Consider the following 22,455-nt stretch of genomic DNA (forward strand, 5'->3'; position numbering starts at 1 on the left):
GATGTTAAATTCTCCCACTTTTTTTGAGAGTCAATTTTGCTGTACATAGAATTCTTGGTTGAAAGCTTTTTTTTTTTGAATTGACAGTGAGCCCCCATGAGTGAGGGGAGGGGCAGAGGGAGAGACTCAGGTGACTCCCCGCTGGGCAGGGAGCCCCACCAGGGGCTCGATCCCACAACCCGTCAAGATCATGAGCTGAGCCAAAATCACAAGTTGGACACGTAACCAACGGAGACACTGAATGTTGACCTCACTGCGTGCATCGCCCATCGCTTCTCATTACGTTCAAGATCCCGTCCTTCAACACTCTCTCTGGTGTGGGGCTCTGGATTGATTCTACAAGGAAGTCACTGAGCCTCTTGAATTTGTAGATTTATATCCTATTACATCAAAGTTGGCAAATTTTCAGAACTCTTTCAAATATTCTCATGCCCCTCTCTTCTGAGACCCCCCCATCATAATGCACATGCCGGACCCACGTAAGATGGGAACCCGTAGGTCCCTTGGGCTCTGTTCACTGTTCTTCACCCTTTTCTTCCGCTCCTCGCATCGCGTGGCCACAGTACTACCTCTCGGCCTTCACACAATTCCTTCCACATTGACCCAATTGCACACTTCAGTCTGAGACTTTATCCCTTTGGGTAATTTCTCAGACTCCTATTCTCAGTGTGCAACACATCTCCTGATTTCCCTTACTTCCACGTGTGTGTTTTCAGTGCTTTCAGCACATTTAAAATGAATTTTCTTATTTTTTTTTCTAATAATTTTCAAATCTGGACTTTAGAGAGAGTTTCTAGCAACTAATTCTGTTCTGTTCAGTGAGCCATACTTCTTTTTCCTCGCGATTTTGTTGTTGCTGCTGTTCAAAACGGATGGTGATGGTTCCACCTGCTTTTTCAGGTTTCTAGGGAGAATGAGAGATTGGAGCCGCCCCGCGATGCTACAGACACCCATTCCTGTTCTCTGACTATACTAATCTTTCCCATTATATCGAAGTTCTGTATTTCACAAACTTTTGTATTTACTGAACTGTAACAAGGTTAATGAAATACGAACTTGGGTATAACCCTCATCACGTGCTACCCACTGCTTGCTGTTGGGTTTCTGCAGCAGGCTGACGAGCACCATCTATCCCCCAACCGTGACTCTGTAACCTGTGTAATGACAGGTAAGTCGCACATGTCGCTAACGTATGTTCGGAGGATGGCAGCATTATCTGTGATGGAAACCTGAAACTCCCTTGGAATGAAGTCTGAGGTTTCCCAAAGGAACAATGGCTTTTCCTCACTCCACACAAAGATGATTCACAGAAAGATCCACTTACCAACGTGGGACACAATCTACTTTTATGCTGCCTGCAAAGTCCATCCTACCGGGTGGTCCAGGAGCAGGACAAACTCGCCCACCCGCCCCTCCCAGCCCCTGCAGGGCCAGGGGAGGATCCCTGAGTCCAACGTGTAAACACCACAGCCCACCAGGTGCCCAGATTCGCAGGTCACAGGCTACCCCAGACCCTCAGGTCAGGGCAGGTCCCAGGCTCTGAGACCCCAGGCTGAGCCCCATGTCGGGCTGTCCCTTCAGCTCTTGTCTCTGAGCACGATGGGGGGCCCCAGTGCAGCCCCGGGAGACGACGAGGGATGTGGGACCAACGTGAACTCCAGGCACCGGCTGACGGGAAGCTGTCTGGGTATTCGGAACGTAAACATGATTCAAGATTCAGAGGAAGAAGGAACAAGGCTCCTCCAGTGGACGGGACATCCCTGAATCATAGCAAGGATGTGTCACATCTGAGGCACTGCTCGCAGGGGAGTCAGGCCCCCCGAGGCGGGGCCCAGATGGGCAAGGGGTGAGCCTCGGTGTTGAACACGTAGGCGTCCAGGCTGAGCAGGTCTGGGTCGTCGGAGAACAGCAGATACAGGTACTTGAGGGTCTCCCCCAGAAAGAAGCTCTCCATCTTGTCCCTGGGCTGGGGATTGAGGGGATCCCGGACGTTGCTGATGGAGGAGTAGCCGCCCGAGGGCACCTGAGCAAAGCCGAGACCGCGGCGTCACCGCGGCGTCACCGCTGCGGGCACAGCCGGCTCCCCGCACTGGGCTCGGCCCTGGGGGCATGGGCCCGGCAGCCAGACGGCCCCCTCCCCCAGTCTCCCGGCCTCGCCACCGGGCGCGCGCGGCCCAGGCCAGGGCCTGGGGGCGGTGACCCCCAGGTCCACCAGGGGACCGGCCCGCCTGGAGGTCAGCCCCAGTTCCTCGAGACACCCCCGCAGAGACGCCGGCCGCCCTCGAGGGACCCGACGGAAAGCGCTGCCTCCCGAAGGCCCCGACGTCCCCTGAGGAGTCCGGAACCCACCGCCTCACACACCACAGAGCAGAGGTCAAGTTGTGGCTCTGCCAGGGTGGGTGGTGGGCCCCGGACAGGGCGTGACCTTCCCGGAGCCACGGCCCCCGACGGCAGGACGGGGGGCAGGGCCCCGAGCACAGTGGGGGGCGGTGGCCCCGAAGGCCACGCCGGGCGGAGAAGCACCGCCCCGGCCACGGGGAGGATCCGGGAAGGACGCGATGCGCCCCGAGCTCACGGGGCCACAGCGGGGGCCCTCCCCACAGAGCCTGGTCCCTCGAGACAGGACCGAGGGATGCCCCCGAACTCCCCAGGCTGCGGCGAGCCTGCCCCCCCCCCCCCACGGCCCGGGGAGAGGCGGCCGGCGAGGAGCGAGGAGCCGGGGCACGACCGGCGGCGGCGGCGGCAGCTCACCCGTGTGTACGCGTTGAAGCTCTGCAGTAGTTCCCAGCCCCAGTCCTGGTACTTGGGGTCCCCCGTGAGGCGGTGCAGGTAGAAGAGGCTCTCCACCGTCTCGGGCCGCAGCAGGTTGTGCCTGTCGGCCGGCTGGGGGGCACGGTGGGGGCGGGAAACACGGGCTGAGCTCAGGCGAGGCCCCGACGGCGCCCCCCCACGCCCAGAGCCCGCCCCGGCTCACCTTGACCTGCACGTCCTTGTGGTCGCTCTGGGGGTACAGGTTGAAGTGCACGATTTCGGGGCTCAGCCCCGTCTCCATCTGGCGGTTCATCTGGTAGCAGGTGTCCATGAGCGCCCGGGCCAGCTCCATGTGGTCGGCGGGCAGGCCGTGGTGGGCGCCCAGAGCCAGCGTCCCTGGCAGGAAGCACACCAGGTGGTCCTGAAATCAGAGCGTGTCCTCACCACTGCTGAGTCTGTGGCCGCAGGGGGCGGGGGGCGGCAACACGGGGTCGGCCGCCGTCTCGGGTCTCCCGCATCCCCACGAGTCAACGAGCCCGAGCGGGGACGCCTCAGGGTCCGCTCGGGCAAGCGACTCAACTACAGGCCCAGCACTTGGGGCTCGACGTGAGCAGGGGAGAAGCTGGTGGCAGGACACCCGCCTCCCGGGGGAGCAGATGCTGACCCGGGTCTCCCCCACACCCCCACCCGACCCTCCGCCCGACCCCACAAACACCGACGGGGCACCGCAGTACCGCTGGCAGGAGACCAGAGGCTAGGCCCAGGGGAGAGGGAAAAGGGAGGGTCCCGGGAGGCGGGGAGCTGGGACCCTGGGGGAGGGGCCGGGGCCCATCGGAGACCTCGGCTCCCCCTCAGCTCCCCCTGCCGTCGTGGGGACAGCCCAGGCCACGCAGCCCAGCCGCCCGCCCCATGGCCAGAATTTCACTGCTCTCTGCAAAGTCTTGACTCACGAACCCGTCGGGGCCCAGGACACACGGGTGGGCGCTGAAGCCCCCGCCTCGCCCCGCCCCTCCCCCCCCCCCGGGATCGTGCACGCGCTCACCATCTTGGCGCTGAAGCGGCCGTGGGCGAGCTCCCCCACAAAGGTGAGCTTCCTGGGCTCAGACCTGCGCAGCAGGTGCTTCTTGATCCCCTCGACGGCCTCGAGGTAGTCTTCCAGTAACCTGGGCGGAGCGGCAGCCCCGTCAGCTCAGGCCCCTTCAGCCCCACCCCCAGGAGCGGCCAGCCCGGAGCTGGAGGCTCGCGGCCCGGCCCGTCGGCGTGGGGCGTAGGGCTGTGCCTTCGGCTCCCCTGAACAGGGCCGCTCCTCTCAGCCGCCCCGAGGGACCACCCCAGACCAGCCTCTGCAGAGCCCCAGGCCCCGACGTTCCCCTCAGGCTCCCCAGATGGGACGCCCTTGTCTCCGCCCGCAGGGGTCAGCCCGGAGCTGCGCCCCAGGGGTGTTGGGTGGCGGCCACCCCTGGGCTCGAGACTTTGGGGATTTCCAGTTCCCTCACGAGGCTGAGCTCTGTCTTCCACACCGAACGACGCAGCCGTGGATCTGGCCGCTTCGGGGGAAGGGCATGTTCGGGGAGCCCTACAGGAAGCGCGGGGAGGCCCAGGTGTTCCTGGCCGCCTTCTGCTGGGGAGCGCGTGCGCAGAGTGGCCTCCACGACCCCGAGGAAGACCGCTCCGCCAGTGAGCCGGGGGCCCCGCGGCCAGGCCCAGACCCCGAGACCCGCCTGGCACTGAGGAGCCGTGGGCCTCGGCGACCAGCCAGGTCCCCCCTCCTCGGCACAAAGGCCGTGCCGGGAAGAAGCACGCTCCCGCGGAGGGGCCGAGTCTGGGCCGGGCCTGGCTCGGCTGCGGCCCTCTTGCCCGTGAACCCGAAACGAGGGGAGCCGCAGGGACCCCGCCTGACGCAGCGGAAACCAGCCTCACTGGGTCTCCTTCTTTCCTCCCTGGATCCACTGCTTCAGCAGGTACTCGTAGTAGCTGTCGGCCCTGGCGCCCAGCGTGAACACGCCCATGTGCGTGAAGAGGCCGCTGTGAGTGCTGATGAACATGGGCACCAGCCCGTCCTTCTTCCCCGACAGGGAGTGTACGTGCCTCGTCACCTCCTCCGCGGCCTCCTGGGGCACACAACGGGGGAGGGGGTGAGCGGGGGCGCGAGCTGCAGAGAGGGCTGCGTGGGCTCGCCCCCACCTAACCCACCCGCTCCCCGCGGAGGAGAGAGCAGGCTGGCATCCGGCCCACGGCGTCCCTCGGCCCAGCTGCCCGACACGGGCTTCTGAGGCTGGCCGAGGCCGCGCAGCGACCAGGCCCGCACCCTGACGCGCGCGCGGGCCGCCTCGCGGGGCGGGCAGGTGACACGGGCCCCGATGACAGGGCCCGACTCATCCTCCGGACGGGGGGACTGTGTCTGAAGACCACAGCCCTGGTCCCCACGACGAACTGCCCAGGCGTGGCCGGCTGCTCCCGCCTGCTGTAGGGGAGGCAGGCATGTCCACTGCCACGCCCGGGCTCGAGGCTCATCCTCCTCCTCCCCCCGCCAGTGAGCTCCTGCGTGCCCTTCAAGACCCAACCCACCCAACCCACCTCAGCTCCTCCGAGCTCACTGCCTGGCCTAGGCGGCACCCCACACCTCTGCTCCGCGGCTCAGTGTGCATTCTGTCACCACGCTCAGGACCCCGCGCTCAGGACCCAACACGCACGCCCACACCCATCTACGGAGTCCTGTCTGGTGCACTGAAACCATGACGACCCGGCCCCGGGCAGGCACCTGCCTGACGCCTGAGGAGCGGGCGGACACAAGCTGAGCTGCTGGACTATGACTATGAACCGACGACGGGAAGACCGCGGCTCCGTCCACAGGCGGGGAAAGGCCCCCGCACGCCCGTCTCCGCGGGACACACGCGCGGAGCCACCAAGCATTTGGAAAACGCCGCGCATCATCGCTACAGAAATCAAACGCGGAGCGAGGCACCCTATGCGCCCGCCACGACGGTCGTCACCAAAGGCTCACCGAGCGGCAACGCGCCGGCCGCTGTAGAAGAGCCGGAGCCCGAGCGTGGTGGGAACTTGCTCCCAGGAGCGCTCATCTCGCGACCCCCACATCGGAGACAACCCAACACGCAGGCGCCGGCCAGCGCCGAGACGGCACGGCTCCGTCCACACGCCAGGGTGCCGCCGGCCGCGAGAAGAGACGAGCGGGACGCGCGCCACGACACAGATGTATTCCGTGGGCGCCTTCCACGTGGATGTGCATATCACACGCGGCAAACAAGTCCGACGCGGCCGCAGGACCTCACCCACGCGGGACGCTCCCGACAGAGAAAGTCCCCCGCCGCACACACGCGCGGAAGGGAGCGCTCGCGGGCGCTGGCTCGCTGCTGAAGGGATGATGGCGTTCTGGGGGCAAAGCGTGGCACCGGCTGCACCCGTGGGAACATAGTGCCACGCCCACGTACACAAGAGCCACAATTTCTCAATGTGTCAATCACATCTCCGCTTTTTAAGGAAAGAGGAGAACCGCCGGCACGTTGTGCCGAGTCCAGATGCTCCCCCGCGAGGAGAGCGGAACCGCCCAACAGGGCCGAGGACTCACTGACAAGAAGTGGCAGCCACGGGCCGGCGAGTCGGAGAAACACCAGCACGGCTCCATTCTCCGCGCCTCACGCCACCTGGCCCGGACGCCACTCCCTGCAGGTGCCACCTGGCGCAGACCGCCCCCTGGGCGCTGCCGGCCCCCACCCCCCACCCCACCCCCCGCCCCGCGGCACGTGAGAGGCTGGCAGCTGGGACCCTAAGGACACGGGCCTGCAGCAGGGCAGGGCCAGGGCGAGGACTCAGCCCCTCCCCCCACCCCCCGGCACCGACTTGACGCCCTGGCCTCCATTATCACACAGAAAGCGCCACCTGCTAAGGAGAAACGGGGAACGAGAAAGGAAACGGTAGGGGGATCTCAGGGCGGCCCATGGTTGACGCGCACGCCAGCCCGCCAGAGTTCCGGCCAGCAGCCCGGCCCCTCCGTACCTGAAACTTCTTTCTGCCCGTGAGGCGCGAGAGCTCCCGGAACTCTAGCTGAATGCTCGTGACCTCGGCCACCGTGCTGTCCGAGGTCCAGCGGGGCGGGTGGGCGGCCCCAGTGCCGATGTTCACGTCGGAGTATGGGATCTTGGAGGGCGTCTGGAACGCAGGCATGAGCCGATTCCCAAAATCCTCCTGATACGCGACACAGCGAGGAATCAAGGTTCGGTGCCACACGCCAGCCTTGCTTCCATTCCACGCCGCCAAACCGTCCCCCGTCTCCGTCCCGTGACGCGGACACGGGGCTTTACTGGCTTCACATGGCCGCGATGCTCCACGCAGCCAAACCCAGCTGGCCTCGAGGAGCCCCGAGAGAATTTCCCTGCCCGTCGCGGTGACGACTGGCAGTGCGATGCCCGCGCACGCGCACGTGCAGAAACGCGGGTTCGGAGCAGGAAGAACTGGGGACAGACACCCCTTCCCCACCCCACCCCGAATCCCTGGAGCCGAGCAACAGCCACGCGCAGGCTCACGCTCGCTCGGGATTCCTCTCCCCGGGACACTCACGGCCTTCCTCAGGAAGAGCTCGTCCCCGGACAGGTGGTAGGCGCTCAGAAGCCCGCCCAGGACGCGGATCGTGCTCTCAAACAGGTTGACGTCCACGTCTTTCTGAAACCGCAGCTTCTTAGACACCCACTTCCTGGCCTCTTCAAAGTCTGTGACACGAACAGCGTGGGGAGGGGGGACAGCTCAGTGATTGGTCCTAGCACGCCCCCGAGACCTCTCGCTCGGGGGCTCCGTGCATTCTCGTGTCTCTCTCTCTCCCGCAGGCTCGCCACACGTGTCCTGCGGCGTCTTTACATGCGCAGAGAAAAGGGAGCCGGCGAGCGCTCGTGAGCACAGGCGGGCGACGGTGGAAAATCACGGTACAAAGGGCCGCGTGAGTAACCCAGCGGAAGTCCTGGGCCTCCTCAGACAACTTATAACGGACTTTAAAATATCAATTCAGAAATAACCAAAGACCCGTGATCTCCACGCCACCCGACCCGCGTGGAGTAAGGAGGACCCGAGGGAGAGACCCGGGGTGCTGACAGCCTATCGGACCACGCGCCACCTCCCGCCACAGAGCCCCTCGCGGCTGCAACAGAGGAACCACCCTTGGACGCCGCGGCCCAGGTCCTCAGCGGGTGTCCCGAGCGTCCCCGGGTGCCCGACATCAAGCAGCAAAGCAACTGCCCACGCCCAGCACGTCTGCTCCTGTCACCCACGAGAAGGGAGAGCATGCCAGATGGGAACAGCAGCGTTTACCCCCTCCCGATCACGGCTCGCTCGCTCGCCCGAGTGTCACCCGAGGAGAACTTGGCCGTGTGCTAGGGAACGAGCAGATACCTTTTTTCAGACCCAAAATCCACATGGTGTCCAGGGCGTCGATCAGCGTCAGGCCCAGGCCAAACCACTCACTGAAGGACCTGGACACAGGTTTCAGCTCGTCGTGGCCCCAGGCAAACTTGCGGTATCCGGCCCACGCGTGGCGGAAGGCGTCGATCACGGCCCTCTGACGCTCGTTCGGGGGGGCTGGAAGGAAGACAGCAGGTCACCGGGACCGGCCCGGTGGGTCACAGCCTAAGCCGCAGACTCGCTGACCTGGCGCGGTCCCCCGTGCCACCAGGCACGTGGCCTTGGCCGTGACTGGCCTAACCTCAGTTCTCCAATCCGTGGAACGGGGATACGACCGACGGGTGACCTCAGAGGGCACCGTGAGAACCGAAGCAGACAAGCCGCTCGGGGCTCACGAAGCGCCCGCGCCCAGAAGGTCCCCCCACCGCTGGTGCCGCTACGCAGGACCCCGCACGCCTGCTCGGACCCGTGGGGCCTGGGTGGAGACGCAGGCGGCGGGTGCGTCTCCACGTTCCCCAGGCGCCGCCCCACCCCCGCAACGTGGCACGGACGCAGGCCAGGAGACGGGGAAACGAGCCTCCCGCCCACACGGGCAGCCCGCGGCTGCAGTGACGGGCCACCAAGGAGCCCCGTGTCATCCCCAAGGCTCTCAAGAGATCTGCGGCCCGCCCGGCTGTCAGAGGGTGACCAGCACTCGGAGGGACAGCAGGCGCTCCACCGCACGCGCTGCACGCTCATCGGGCGTCCACACGCCCTCTCCATCAGAATGTCCAGGTGAGGCCCAACAGGGTGCAGGTGGGGCCTTACCTGCTTGGCTCTGAATCCTGGGGGCCTGGGACGAAGGCCTGGGGGGGGCCTCTGCCTTTCTTGAAGGGAGTTCGGTGCCGGGCTGCGGCTCAATCACCGCTCCCCTCCAGCTTCAGGGAGAGAAGGGGGAGCAGTCAGCCAGCTTGAGGGCGGACAGGCAAACTCTCCAAGGTCCCTGCCACCCGGCGGGGCTCCCTGCCGCCCTCCACTCCAGGCCGGACAAGCAGGAGAAGGCAGGGCCCCGCCCCCACCACGGTCCCCACTCTGGATCCTGCCTGCTTTGAAAGCAAAAGGTACTTTAGACATCGTGCTCATTCTCCTCCTCTCTGGTTTTCAGAAAACGTCAGACACACTGGCCTCGACGTTTCTGCATGTGCTCCCTCCTCTCTGACGCTCCACGTACCTGACCACTGTTCTGTGTGTGTTTTCTTCCTGACGAGCGTCGCCCACCATCTCGTCCCTCTGCTTGGTGTCATCCTGCCTCCGGTCCCTGGAGTCCTTACTGGGGGCTCGAATCTGCAGGTTGGGTGGTCCCCGTCGGAAATGCCTTTGAGGCTTCTAGATAAAGATAAAAGTCACCGGTGAGAACAGTTCAATTGCCTGTGGGCTGCTATTCCTTTTGCCCCTCCCCCCCCGGGACACTCCCCCTGCCAGGCCCAACCCCGAGCGGTGAACTGGCTAGCAGCACACGGCCCCAGAGCAAATTCCTTTCGCCTTTCATCACAACACGCAGATGTGGCCAGGAGATCCTGACTGGTCATCTCCTGGCCCTGACCAGCCCGGATGGAGACCGAGCCAACGGGCTGGTGCAGCCCTGGATGGTGGGTTAAACTCCTGGTCCGGGATGCTTCCAGGCTGTCACAGACCCTAAAGGTAGCAAGAGAGGGTCAGGACCACGTCCCCGCGGACGGAGCCGCAGAGAACACTGTCGCGGGCCCGTGCCCGGGGACTCCTGCGCTTTATCCTCGGGACGCTGTGGCACGGGAAGGGCGCCGGGTCCGGGGACGGAGTGCAGGGGCCCGGGAGCGGCCAGTCCTCAACAGAGGACAGGAAGGAGGCCCCCTTGGGAATCGGGAAAACCTCTGCTTCTCAGGAGCCACAGCATCCGTGAAGACGTTCCCGAATGACACAGAGCTGGGACCCCCGCGGCCACGAGAACGGGGTCTGGCCCAAACAAAGCACCGAGGCTGACCTGGGTCTGGGGACCAGTACTGGAGTCTGAGCGAGAGAGCAAGTCCAAGCGGCCTCCACAAGGGGCTCCCTGTCCGGAGGCCTGGACCAGGGGAGGTGTGCATATCAACAAACCCCTTACCGTCCGGGCCCCTGCTGGACACCAGAGACCGGATCACGGGCCTCCCGAAACACCTCTGAAAACTTGTCTTTCAGTGGGGGAAACGTGGCAGGCTGGCTTTGCTTTCCTTACAATCACGGAAGAGTCCGTGTGCAAAAGAGTAGCCACGAGAAGTAAAAGAAACGCCTGTCGGCTCTACGAGGGAGAAAACCTGCTTTTTTACACACAGTCCCTGAACGAGACGGTTTGGAGAGCGGCCTCCTGCTGCTTGCCAGGGCAGCCCCGTAGGGCCCGGCCTGGACCGACCCCGGCCCCCTGCCCCCTCCAGACCCTTTGAAGCCTCAACTCCCTGAGCAAGCCCTGCTCCCCGTGCCTTGGGCACTTTCATTCAACTCAAGCCTGGCTCTCCTGACTCTACCCAGAGCCAGCGGATTCTCAGCCTCAGGCAGCAATTCAGTGTCCCATCCTCACAGAGGCTTCCCTGACGGAGGGGACCGGCGCCAGCCTTATCCCTCCCGGCGGCCGCTGCTCTTTTCCTCGCAGGATGTTCGCCACGGGCCACCTGCCTGCTCCCGCCAGCCCGCGGCTCCTGGAGAGAAGGGACGGGTCTGTTTTGCTCGCCAGCGAACACAGCATCTGGCGCACCAGCAGGTGTCCAAGAAGAACGAAGGAAAGAGTACTCCTCCTTCCTGCCCCAAGTGTCATCCCATCAGCCCAGCACAAGGAGCGTGAGGTTCAAACATCACACAGGTGGTGAGAGAAAGAATTCTTCCCCGTCTGCTTGAAACACCACACGCTGTTCTGAAATGCCTGCGGGACGGACCCCGGTGACGACCCCACGTGTCGTTTACCCGAAGTACCTGAGGTAAAACCCCTGGGGAGTCTTCTGGATTAGCATCTGCTTTCTGAGGAGCTGGCAAGACGGGTGGATCTGCTGGTCTCATCTTCCGCTCTTCTGCGGACCGGCCATTCACAGCTAAAGAGGAGAACTGGTTTTATCCCCAACAGGCCACGCAGCCTAGAGGAGGTTCAAAGTGTGTCACGGAGCACGTCTAGGCAGGCGTGATTCCTTACGAAAGGACATCGTGAGACCCGGGGAAAGTCACTGAAATGAATCTGAGGAGGGCAGACGGAATCAGACCTTTTTCAAAGCCCTTGGCAGTTCTGCTCCTTCACCCCAACCCACACCCCACAAATACGCGGCCTTAACCTCGCCCCTTCCCGGGACTACCAAGGGTAGCAAGCGGGCCACTGCCCTGAGCCACCTGCAGCGGCTCCCTAACCTTCCTGCGGAAGGCCAGGACCTTAGCAGAGGAATCCCCCAGGACTCTCTACATGCTCGCCAGAAGTGTGCCCGGGGGGCCTTTCCAAACACACGGGGAGACGTGTGAGGAAGTTCACGGGATGTGCCCGGACCAAGCTTGCGACCTCAGGACCTTGATTTCTCTGCGAGGCAGAGGGGGTGGAGATGCCGGGGCTTACACCAGACACCGAGGAAGACGAAGCCGAGCCACAAGGGGAAACTCACATCCACGTTCTGGCTACGTGGTTAAAAACGCTCTGCCCCTTGACCTTTAAGGTGGACTGCGAGACCGTTTCTGCCCGGTCAGCCCTCAGTGACACACACAGATCACGTAAAGGCACACGTGCAGCTGATACCTCTCCACTGGTCAGCCACGCTGATGTAGGACAGGAGTCCACAGAGCATCAGAAACGTGAGCAAGAAAAGGATCACGTTCCGCTGTAATCTCGACAGCTGCTTCCACTTCTAAGGGGGGGGGGGAAGGAGAAGGAGGCTTTTGACTGAAAGCCACACAACTGGGAACTCTCCCACTGCTGCCAATCCAGAGAGTAGCTCCCCAGGCCCGGTTTCTGCACCGGGGGAGGTGCGCTCTCGGCAGGGATGGACGAGCCGCCGCACGGGCAGTGCAGAGACTCCCGCACCCGGCGCGCCCGGCCTCCGGCCGCCGGCGGGACCTCCAATCTGCCCAGGCCTGCGGTGCGGACGCCCTGCAGCCCGAGACCGCTGGGAACAGTCCAGCGCCGGCCCAGGCTGGGCTCCCGCCTCGCCGCCCCGAGGCACAGCCCTCAGCGCGGGCAACCGCGCGCCGCCCCCACCCCGCAGAGCTCGGGCCCCAAAGACCGCTGCAGGCCGGCTCCACCGCCCCCTGGGCCCGGAACCCCGGGACTCCGGCCTGGACCCTCACCCTCCAGCACGAGCGCCGCCGCCAGCTTTTGCTGCCGTCGTAGCTCTGACCGAGGCTCAGCGTCACCGAGATGAAGTCCCGATGCGGCGCCGCCGGCGGCGGCGTCGGATACATGACAGCGGCGGAGGCGGCCCGGGCGGCCCCGCCCACTGGCGGCGTCAGGAGGCCGGGCTCTGAGAGGGGCCGGGGGCTTCGCTGGTCCCACACCCGCGGGCAGCCATCGCAGCGCCGTCAACACCCCGCCCATCGCGTGCGCAGCCAATGCGCCTGCGCCGCGCCCTCCTAACCCCCACTGCGCCTGCGCCCGCCCTCGCGGCCCCTTCGCGCGTGTTTACGTCCCACTGCGCCGGCGCACGGCCGCACCTTCGCCGTGACCTCACGCCCTCCGCGCTTGCCCGCGCGCGCCTGCGCATAGCTCGCCCGCCGGCGCGCAGCCTTGGCCTGGGCTCGGCGCGGTCTCCACGGGGTTGGCCGGCGCCCCGGGCCCCCGTCTCGGGCGGACTCCCCCGCCCAGAGCTAGGTGAGCCGCGGCGGAGTCGGGGCAGGCAGGGCGACGGCTCTCCGGGTCCGTCCTCGGGGCCCGATGACGACCCCCGCAGCCAGCTGTGCGCGCGGTTCCTCTCCGGGGACGCGCGGAAGGGCGGAGCAGGCCCGGAGCGCCGAGGGTCGAGGGTCTACTCGGCTCCGGGCCCTGCCGGGTGCTTGCCGCCGCCGCCGCCCCTCGCACTCGGCCCCCGCGCGGCTCTGGGCGGGCCAGGCTCCTTGGGTGAGCCCGCTGCGTCCTGCAGTCCCGGCTGTAGTATCTCCGCGTGTGCCTGCCGCTCGGCACCTCGCCTTGTCTGAGCCTGCCCCGGAGAGATCCTCGTGCTCTCCGGTCCCCTTCCCTGCTAGGGGTCGTTCCTGAGGCCTCCGCTGGTGGCGCCAGCGGTGCCCGAATGCTTCCCTCCCTGCACGTCCCGTCAGCAGGGAGACGGTGGCGTCTAGAGGGCGAGTTACCGGGCTCCCAAGCGGAGAGTGCAGGAGCCCTCCCCTGGAGCGCGGGCTCAGGGGCAGGTTCTGGGCCCGCCCCCAGGTGTCTGACGCACTGGGTTGTCTCAGGCCCCCCTGAGACCCTGGTGAAGAGCTGGGCGGGAGCACGAGGGGACTCCTGGACAGCCCATGGCAGGAGCGGCTCGGCGTGTGGACTCTAGTTCCCTTGCACGGACAGAGCCGGGGACACCTGGTTGCGGTTCCCACGACATGCGCTGGTCAGAAACTGCACTGGCCAGGCCAGGGATCAATCAGGGCATCTTGAGTTTATTGGAAATCCGTCCTCCTCCCCACCCCCCATCGGCCTTCTGGGGGAAATCAAAGAGTTTGGCAGTCTTTCAAAAGTCAGTGCTGTCGTGATCAAGAGACTCTGAAGGTAACCTGAGGGACAGCTTTGTTCGGAGGGGCCCGTCCTGCCTCTTGAGTGCACGGTGGGCACAGGAGCACACACCTGTGAGAAAGCACTTTGGGGTCCTCCCTCCCCCCGTTCCTGGTTTGGTGGCGCCCCACGATCTGTAAGCTGCAAATCTCACGGGAGGCGGTGAAGGGCACCCGGGCCCTCTCTCTGCTATGTTTGAACCTTGGTGTAAAGATGTAATTATTTAAAAATAAACCGTGCCCTTCAAAGCAAGCGGTTTCCGTAGTTTTCCCACCTAGTGTAGAAAAGAGGTTGCACGGTTGTTCAGCTGTAGAGGTGAGGAGCAGCAGCCGTGGGCAGGACCCCGGCCTTGGACGTCCACCTTGGCCAACCCTCCTCTGTCCGGACCCTCTGCTTGCCCGTGGAGCAGCTGAGAGAAGGGTCCTAAGGCACACGGTTCAATTCTGAGGTTTGCAAAGGACTGGCAGAGCCTGGGTGGAAGCAAAGTCCTCCTCTGGGCTTTGGGCGTGGCCCTGACCCTGACCCTGCCCTCATGCCCAGGTCAGGATGCATGGACAGGTCTCCTGTCCCCTGTAAGCCTCTGGAGGAGCCAGCTGCGTCTGAACCCATCGTCCAGAGAGTGTCCTCCCCCTGGGGAGAGCACAGCTTGCATGGGGATGTGGGCTGCAGTGGAGGGGGTGGGGGCAGGGGGCCGGGTTTGGCAGCAGGCTGCAGTTCATGCAGCTCTCCACGGCCTTGAGGGGGCTGGTGCCCCTGTGTTGCTTTCCGGAGGGGAAAGCAGGCATGGGGTCCGGAGCAGCAAGGCCAGGCAGGGGCTCGGGGCCGGGGCCAGCGGGTCTCCCCCAGCCTAGGTCAGGGTGCGGGGGCCCAGTGCAGGGGCCGTGGACCCACAGGTGGACCCTCCAGAGAGCAGGGGAGGAACGTGAGCACCAGGACCTGTTGGAAGCTACTGGCGGGCTGGTCGAGGGCTGCAGCTCCCCGGCCGGTTCTACTTCAGCTTGATGGACCACCACGTGAGGCCACTGGCATTGGTCCCACTGGTTCTTGGGACATAAGATTCAGCAGCCTGAACCAGCCACAGGCGTGGCAGAGGAGCCGAGGCGTCCGAGGGAATCTCAGAGGAGCCAGCTTTAGGAGTGCAGGCTGCGTGTGGGTTGGGGGTGGTGGGAAGTTGGGGGGCTATGACCCCCCCGCCAGCCTCACCCCAGGTATGGTTCAGCTGCTGGGGGGGGGGCAGCACCTTAGACACAGCGCCCTGTGAGGGAGGGACACGGTCCCTCTCCCTCTCGTTGCCTCATCTGTGCCTCTGCAGAAGAGCTCCAGTGGTTGGCCCTCCTCAGCGAGCAGATCCGCGTGTAGGGCTCGAGGTGCCAGGGGTTCTCAGGTCTCTGCTGAGCAGAGGTGGGGGCCGCTGCCCTCACCGAGGACGCCACACCTCTGCCTCCCGCCCGGACCCCACAGCCTGGAGCGCAAAGGGCCCTCGTTGGTCCCCAGCAGGCCTGGGGTCATTTGGTCCATGGAACCAGTGATGGGAGAGGCCCTACCCTGGTGGAGTAACCCGTGTCCCCGCCCCTCAGTCCCCGGGGTTGGCAGTTCTGGGAGTGAGTCAGGGCCGCAGAGCCCTGGCTTGGTTCTCATCCAGGATGAGCGGGGACTGGAACTCTCGGCCTTGCAGGTACACTTCCAGACCCTGGAATCAAGGAAGTCATGATGGCCGTGTATTCACCTCTCGGTCCTTAAGGGGGGGGTACAAATTTACTTTGAGCCAGTGTGGGGTAGGGCCAGAGAGGCTTCCAGGAGCAAGGATTGATGCTACTTCTAGACCCAAGCCCTTATGAGTCCTTTGGGCAAGCTCAGGCCAGATCTTCTCAGAGGGTTGGGGCCAGCATTCCTGCCTCAGCAAGGCTCCCATAAACCCTTCCTGGCTGGAACCCTAAACTTTCACACCACCGGACATCCTCCTGGCCCCTCTACCATGTGTGAGGGCCTCCGATTTGTCACCCACCCATGATCCCGACAGATCCTCTATAACTTATGAAACTATTTCTCCACTGGTAAACTGAGTCAGAGCTCTGACTTTCTACCCCAGCACCCACCCCTGATCACGCATCCCGTACCCCAGAAAGCCCACGTGGGCCAGTGTGCTCTCACCTCTCCAGAGTAGGACACCAAGGGCGAGATCTCACAGATGGCGGGAGGCTCTCTGCTGCCGGGCAGGCTGTGGGGGCCCACGTGTCAGCACCTGCTCCCGGGCGCGTGCCCTGGGCTGTCCTTGCCTGACCCCACTCCCAATTTTCTTTTCTCACCAGTACCCCCTTCCTCTGCACGCTCAGAGCCCTCAGCAAACTGCCCCTGCCCACGTGTAGGCTCTTACTTGGGCAGGAATACAGCCCTCAGCCCTGCAGGCCCCACACAGCACCTCGGCCAGCAGATGTAAGTGGTGGCTGTGGACGCCAGAGGACATGGAAACCCAACGTCCTTCCCTTTGCCAGCCCTGAAAAGTGACCTGCCCTGCTATCTTCCAAATGTCGTGCCTGGGTCTTGGTTTCGAAGCTTATGAATGAGTCAGGAAGGGTGGCAGCCACCCAGCTCCCCACAGGCCCTGAGGCGCTCTTGAGGAGCTGGGCCCCGGCTGCAGGCAGCACTGTGTGGCCGGGCAGGGTGCCTGGCCCCCTGCACTCAGCATGGTGCGGAGCTCGAGCCCCCGCCTCCGCTCAGACAGCGGCAGCGCCGGCGGGGCTCTGCGGCTGAGGTCTGGACCCTGACACCCCTGTCCTTTGGGAAGCATGCTGAGGCCCACACTCACCTGGGCAGCTCAGGGAGCCGGGCCCCACAGGCATCCAGGAAGTGGGCCCCTGCTTGCAGGGCCCAGCGGTAATGCTGCATGAGCAGGGCGCGCCGAGTCGTGTCGGGGTTGTCCCTGGCAGCCGAGGCAGCATTCTTCAGCGGGGAGAACTCCTCCTCCCGGGACACCTCCAAGGCCACGAAGCTCCTGTGTGGAAAAGAACAGTTCTCTCAGAGGCCCTCGTCCCGGGCAGATGAAGGCTGCACTGGGGTTCCGATGACTAAGTGGGGGTCGCCTCCATGGAGGAAGCCCTGCAGGCACCGCGTGCATCTTTGCTCCTGAGGTCCCCGGGGCTACTGGAAGTCCTTCCATTCCCACTAGCCAAAGCCCCAGATCCTGGGATCCCAGGGTCAGGGCCAAACCCCTGAGGAGCCCCCCAGCCACCTGGCCTGGAAACAGGCTCCTAACCCCAGGCTGGCAGCAGAGGAGGGCGCGGGAGGGGCAGAGGAGGGCACGGGAGGGGCAGGGGTATCTCCCAGAGTGCACAGCCCCAAAGACTGCAGCGGCCCCAGATGCTGCCAAGCTCACACCACAGGGGCTGCTTCCTCTGGCCTTCTCCCTGAGCCTGCCTATAGCCCCTACTCCCCACTACGAAGGGGCGCTCCCACTGTGTCCCCCACAAGCCTCCACTTCCCGGCCCAACCAGGCCTCAGAACCCAACAGAGAACCAAAAGAGAGAGAGGTTAGAAGGAAAAAATAAATGACTTCTGCCACTAACTTAGCAAACTGGAACACATCAAACACAAACTTCTCCATCTTTATCCCATTTGGTTTTATCGGCTTTACCGGATTTCCCTCCTCATCCACGTATGGGACCTTCTTCACAGCCACATGTGGCTTCAGCAAGGGCTCAAACTCGCTGGGGGCAGAGAAGGACAATGGGAAGACAGAGTTCAGACGGGACGCCCCTGGGAGCCCCATCCCCACCTCTGCACACCTGGCCAGGCAAGACACTGGCGGACGGACAGCACAGCGTACACGCTGAGCCCGGTCTCCGGGATGGCGAGGCATCGCCTGCACCCTGCAGCCCAAGATGGAGAGGCCCCACTGGCTGTGTCCCTGCCCAGACGAAATGGCAGCTGGCAAGCCACAGGGTAAAAGGTGGTGCCTGGAGGCAACAGGCGCGGCACGGGAGGACGAGCAGGCCAACTCGGCCACAGAGCCTTACGGCAGCAGCTGCTCGGGCTCCGGTGCCTCTGGCTTGCTGAACCGCAAGAGCCTTTCTGCACCCCAACCCACAGCCCCACGTGGCTCAGGTGAGCCTCCAGTCACTGTGGGCCCGCCGGCCCTGGTCAGTGCAGGCCACAGGCCACTCTGGCCAGCACCCGTGGCCACCTGCTGAGCACACCTGCTGACCACCTGGAGGAAGTCTCGGGTGAAGAAGTGGTTACAGATGTTGCCCAGGCTGTAGAGCAGGCTCCCGTCGGGCCCCCGGAGCTGCGCGGTCTCCGGGCTGATCTCGCTGTACTCCACCACCTGAGGGACCCCGTCCACCTGGCACACGACACCCACCGGCTCCTCGGGGTACGCCTTTTCCACCACCTGCAGCCAAGGCCTGGGCTGGGAAGGTCGGCTGGGGCGGGGCCAGGTGGGCCGGGGGCGGGGCTGGGAGGAGGGGGCGGGGCAGAGCCGGCAGGGTGGGCTCACCTTGGCCCCACAGTCTGCGCCGCGAAGCACGCAAAAGCCGATGAAGACGGGGTCGGCCAGCCGCACGAGAATGTTGTCCACACAGTACACGTGCACGAACTCCACTCCCCGACGCTCCATGTCCTCTAGAATCTGGTGGTCTGACAGTGCACAGTACAGCCCCCCGTTGCCATCTACAGAGGGAGAGAGGGGCCACTTTCTCGTGGGCTTCCGCAGGGCTTCAGCCATCTAGTTCAGGGCATGCTGGAGGCAGGGGAGGCCCCTTGGGGCTGGACCTTGTACCTGAGGCAGCTCTCCGTCACTATCCAAGTAGCCCTATGGTTGTTTCACATGACAGATGGGAACCAAGGCCCAGAGAGGGGAGGCCACTCACCCGGGACCACACAGCCTTCAGGCACAACATTCTGACCTCTGCCGCAGTTCTCTCGACCTCTAATTAGCAACTTGTTCTAGGCCAGCGGTCTTTCCCCGGCTCAGGGGTGGGGCATACCTGGGGCCATGGCAACCTTGTCTTTCTGCTCCAGGATGGCCCTGCCATCGAAGGTCACAGCAGGCAGCATGCGCTGCTCAAACATGATCACATTGCTGGGGGCCAGGTGGAAGAAGTCATGCTCCTTGAAGAACTTAGCCGTGGGCCCCAGCGTGAACTCACTCGTCATGATGTACCTTCAAGGAGAGGCAAGGCTGAGCAGGCCATTCGAAGGGCCGAGCACCTCCGGGATACGGGGTGCTGACAGGGGCTGGCCTTGGGGTCCAGTCTGGGGTTGGGGTTCAAGTCTGGGTGCCTGGGCTGGTGCTACAGGGCAGGGGATCATTCTGGGGACAAGGTAGCGCAGAGAAGGCACACCAGGGGACGGTGCAGCGGGTCCCGTAGCGCTGGCCAGCAAGCTGCTCCACCCGCCGAATCCGCTCGGCCTGCAGCTGATACAGGGTCTTCTGGCTGGGCAGCCCCACCTGATACATGCCTTTGGGGTAGGTCACGCCCAGGCGAGTGCCCTGTCCCCCAGCCAGCAGCAGCACAGCCACCTTGTTCAGGGCAATCTGGCGGAAACCTGGAGGTGCAGGGTGCCATGAGGGGACAGCTGGGACCTGCCACATAACCACCCCTTCACCTCAGAGCAAGCCACACTCGAGTCTGGAACTCTAAGACTTCTGCTAGCCACAGAACAGAAATTTCCACATAACATTCTGATGCCCTGTGGGCCACGGCCCCACCCAAACTCCATCTCGTCCGGACCCATCAGGGGTCCTGATGACATCCTCCAGGGTTCATTCCCAGCCCGGGTCCTTCAGAGGGAACACAACGTCAGGCTGGTTACAGCAGTGCAATGGGGGCCCTGGGCAGGCTTCCCTCCAGGAGCACCTGCCTCACCTATGAGGCCAGGAGGCCAAGAGTACACCTGGGCCAGCGCTGATAGGAAAGGGAGCGTGTGCAATTGCGCAAGGGTTCCCTGCGGTCAATGCGCCTGTGGGCTGGGCTGCTGGCTAGCCAGGGGAGTCGGCACAAAGCGCTCTCCCGAGGGCAAGCCGCTTAGGGGCGGCTGCCACCTTGGCAGCGTTGGGAGCCCCAAACCCCAGTCGCGAGCTGCGAGCGAAAGGGGACTCCGCAAAGGAATAAGGCACGCTAAACTCCTCCAAGTACAACCTCTCCTGTCACCCCACCCGACCCGTCCGGGACCCCGCCCCGCCTACCTTCCTCCTCCCAGAGCCGCCGCGTCTCCGGGTCGCACCGGCTCGCGCTGCCCACGCACTCGGGGGGCAGGGGCCGCAGACGCGCTGCCAGGTCTGGCGGCGGGCCCGGGGGGTGCGCGCAGGCCTCAGCCGCGCGCCGGCAGTGCTCGCGCAGCGCCTCCGGCTCCAGCGCCCCCAGCTCGGCCAGGAGCGCGGCGCGCGGTCCCGGCGCCAGCTCGGCGCAGAAGCGCAGCAGGTGTTCCTGGCCAGCGCGCTGCAGTCGGGCGTGCACGTCCCGCTCCGAGGCCATGTCGCCGCTGTCTGCCGCGCTGGCACTCGTGACCGGCGCGCTCCTACGGGCGTCACGGGACCCAGCGGGCGGTGACGACCCCAGAGGGGCGGGACCAGGGCGCGCCGCCTCGACCCCGCCTCTGAGGGCCCCCTTCCCGACTCCGGCCCCTTCCCAGAGTGCCTGCCCCTCTCCGGCCCTGACCCCGCCCCTGTCCGCTCTGCCGCCGCCCGCGAGCTCCGGGCTTTAGCCCGCCGCAGGACACGGAGGGGCCGGGTCAGGGCGCTAGGGACGCCCCGGGTCGGCAAGCCCCCTCATGGGCTCTGCGATCCCTCTGGCCCGGGCGCGTGAGGGCTGACTTCAGCTCTAATGCTCCCTGTTCTGGACCCACAGCCCTGACGGTCGGGGTACCCGAAGGGGAGGCTAGGGTCTGTCCCTGCCCGTGGCCATGTTTGCATTGACCGAGACTCCTGCCGTCTGGGCTGGGGAGGATGGAGCCAGATCATCAGTAGACCCCCAAGAAGGCCGCCCTCCATCTTTGGGGGCTCCCTCCTTCACATCCCTCCTCCTCACTGCCAAGTAACCGGAACCGCTCAGGAGCAGCCCTTCGCCCTGCCATGTTATATTAACTATCAGAGTTTAAAATATCTTGCTGTTTATTAAAAATATATAGATCAATAGATAGATGAAGATATCTTGCTGCTTATAAAGGTTCTCGTGAAAAAATAACGAGTAGCTTTGGCCATTTTGGGGCAAAGCTTTCTTCTAGAAATTAGTTTAAGTCTAAAAGTAATACATGCACGGGGTTAAAACAAATTCAAATGGCACTTTGGGACCCAGAATGAAAAGCAACATGTCTCTCAGGCCTACCCCAGCCAAGCCCTGTTAAGGCAATGTGTCTCTTTGCAGGCAGGTTCTGCACATAGAGGCTCCCACACACCCCGTTCCTCGGTGAGGAAGTAGAGCTTCCCACAGCCCCCCGGGGCCCACTCTAAGTCTTGGTGGACCTGAAAGAAGTTATCTTCCAAGGGTAGCCTTAGGCCTGCCGCAGGGCCTTTGCACTTGTGGTTCATCCTGCCTGGACTACTCTTTCCCAGAAAATGACTTCCTGCCCCACTTTGCCGGGTCTCTACTCATGTGTTGCCTCCTTGGGGAGACCCTCCCGGCTCATGTTGGCTCAGAGGGAACCCTCCCATTTATCTGTGTTCCTTCCTGCCTTTCTGCATTCTCTGCTGCCCGACTCCCCCAAGGAAAGGAAACTCCACAACAGCTGGAGGTAGTTTGGTTCACGGCTCTGCCCCATCACCTTAGATCAATGCTCAGCACACAGTAGGTACTCAGTAAATGTTTGTTGAATGGATGAATGAGTGTCGGATCCCACACCTACCTCAGTGACTGGGCCACATCAAGTGTTCAAAGAGTGCTAGATGAATGAATGAATGAATGAATGGTCTGCTTCAAAAGTCTGTGGCAGTTGAGGGGCACATGATAGAGGTGGAGGGTGCATGTGGGAGGTAGGGAGCCCAGAAACAGAGTGGGCTCCACACCCCAGGCCGGAGTCCATGGGAACTCTCACCCCTTGCACATGTGCCCTTGAATACAGGTGTCACATGAACTCAGAGCTCACCTCAGAGTGACCCCTGAATCTCGCTTCAAGATGGGGGGTGGGGCTGAGACTCAGAAGGGTTTGGACAGTTGAGGATGGGTAGCCAGAGGCACCTGAAGGGGCAGAGAAGGAGAGCTGGCCCACCTGGGCAGCCAGGTGGGGTGCCAGCGAGGGAGAGGTGAGTAACAAGCTCCTGGACGACCTGGCAAAGGCAGGCTTGTGGCCCAGGAACCTCCTTCCTTGTGCCCTAGGGTCTCATCCAACGAGTTCAGTGGAGCCAGGATCCAGAAGCCAGCAGGGGTCCCTGGTTGTTACTACAGGATGGAGACGAGAGAACCCTGGAACAGGTACAGGGACTGTGTTAGGCTGGGGACAGAGGGCCCCACCAACCACTTCCAGGGAGCTCCAAGCTGGCACAGTGAGAACATAATGGCGACGGGGACCGGCACCCACTTGGTCAGGGCTCTGGGAAGCCCCTGGGGGTGACAGCAACACTGAAAGGTACAGAGCTAGGAAAGTGTTGGGTC

General features: G+C 63.7%; 2 protein-coding genes and 1 long non-coding RNA gene across 4 annotated transcripts; 1 reads left to right on the forward strand and 2 right to left on the reverse strand.

Moving 5' to 3' along the window:
- Positions 1-1,324: 1,324 nt before the first annotated feature.
- LOC123796283 (endoplasmic reticulum mannosyl-oligosaccharide 1,2-alpha-mannosidase-like) lies at positions 1,325-12,718 on the reverse strand. Of its 2 annotated transcripts, XM_087869172.1 has the most exons (13): positions 12,463-12,597; positions 11,915-12,023; positions 11,116-11,231; positions 9,368-9,522; positions 8,965-9,074; positions 8,149-8,334; positions 7,327-7,475; positions 6,766-6,954; positions 4,672-4,862; positions 3,794-3,914; positions 2,975-3,172; positions 2,752-2,883; positions 1,325-2,023 (listed from the first exon to the last, which is right to left on the reverse strand). In XM_087869172.1, exons 1-13 carry the CDS (start codon positions 12,574-12,576, stop codon positions 1,811-1,813), a joined length of 1,983 nt encoding a protein of 660 aa, XP_087725298.1. In that variant the 5' UTR covers positions 12,577-12,597; the 3' UTR covers positions 1,325-1,810. The 2 variants fall into 2 exon arrangements, with proteins under 2 accessions (XP_087725298.1, XP_087725299.1); XM_087869173.1 differs by lacking the exon at positions 11,915-12,023 and having other exon boundaries at positions 12,463-12,718.
- On the forward strand, positions 8,331-14,122 carry LOC148108533 (uncharacterized). The gene is made up of 2 exons (XR_015727251.1): positions 8,331-8,931; positions 9,302-14,122. It is a non-coding gene; the product is annotated as an uncharacterized LOC148108533 (long non-coding RNA).
- UAP1L1 (UDP-N-acetylglucosamine pyrophosphorylase 1 like 1) lies at positions 13,739-20,377 on the reverse strand. Its single transcript, XM_045803740.2, has 9 exons — positions 20,055-20,377; positions 19,210-19,414; positions 18,853-19,028; positions 18,363-18,535; positions 18,064-18,257; positions 17,434-17,574; positions 16,677-16,862; positions 16,022-16,088; positions 13,739-15,560 (listed from the first exon to the last, which is right to left on the reverse strand). Exons 1-9 carry the CDS (start codon positions 20,341-20,343, stop codon positions 15,477-15,479), a joined length of 1,515 nt encoding a protein of 504 aa, XP_045659696.2. The 5' UTR covers positions 20,344-20,377; the 3' UTR covers positions 13,739-15,476.
- Between the last annotated feature and the right edge of the window lie 2,078 nt (positions 20,378-22,455).

This window comes from Ursus americanus, chromosome 18 (genome assembly GCF_024610735.1).
Source record: "Ursus americanus isolate L20-20 chromosome 18, mUrsAme1.1.p, whole genome shotgun sequence".
Taxonomy (NCBI): Eukaryota; Metazoa; Chordata; class Mammalia; order Carnivora; family Ursidae; genus Ursus; species Ursus americanus.

Bases quoted from the DNA above. Each gene is read 5' to 3' on its own strand.
- LOC123796283 (XM_087869173.1), bottom strand. From the start codon at position 12,709: ATGGGCGGGGTGTTGACGGCGCTGCGATGGCTGCCCGCGGGTGTGGGA. The intron at 8,335-8,964 runs GTAAGGCCCCAC...TCTTCCTTCCAG, and splicing joins CAGGATTCAGAGCCAAGCAG to CCCCCCCGAACGAGCGTCAG. The intron at 4,863-6,765 runs GTACGGAGGGGC...TGTGTGCCCCAG, and splicing joins CGGGCAGAAAGAAGTTTCAG to GAGGCCGCGGAGGAGGTGAC.
- UAP1L1 (XM_045803740.2), bottom strand. From the start codon at position 20,343: ATGGCCTCGGAGCGGGACGTGCACGCCCGACTGCAGCGCGCTGGCCAG. The intron at 19,415-20,054 runs GTAGGCGGGGCG...CTGCACCTCCAG, and splicing joins GCGGCTCTGGGAGGAGGAAG to GTTTCCGCCAGATTGCCCTG. The intron at 15,561-16,021 runs GTGAGAGCACAC...CCTTGATTCCAG, and splicing joins TGGTGTCCTACTCTGGAGAG to GGTCTGGAAGTGTACCTGCA.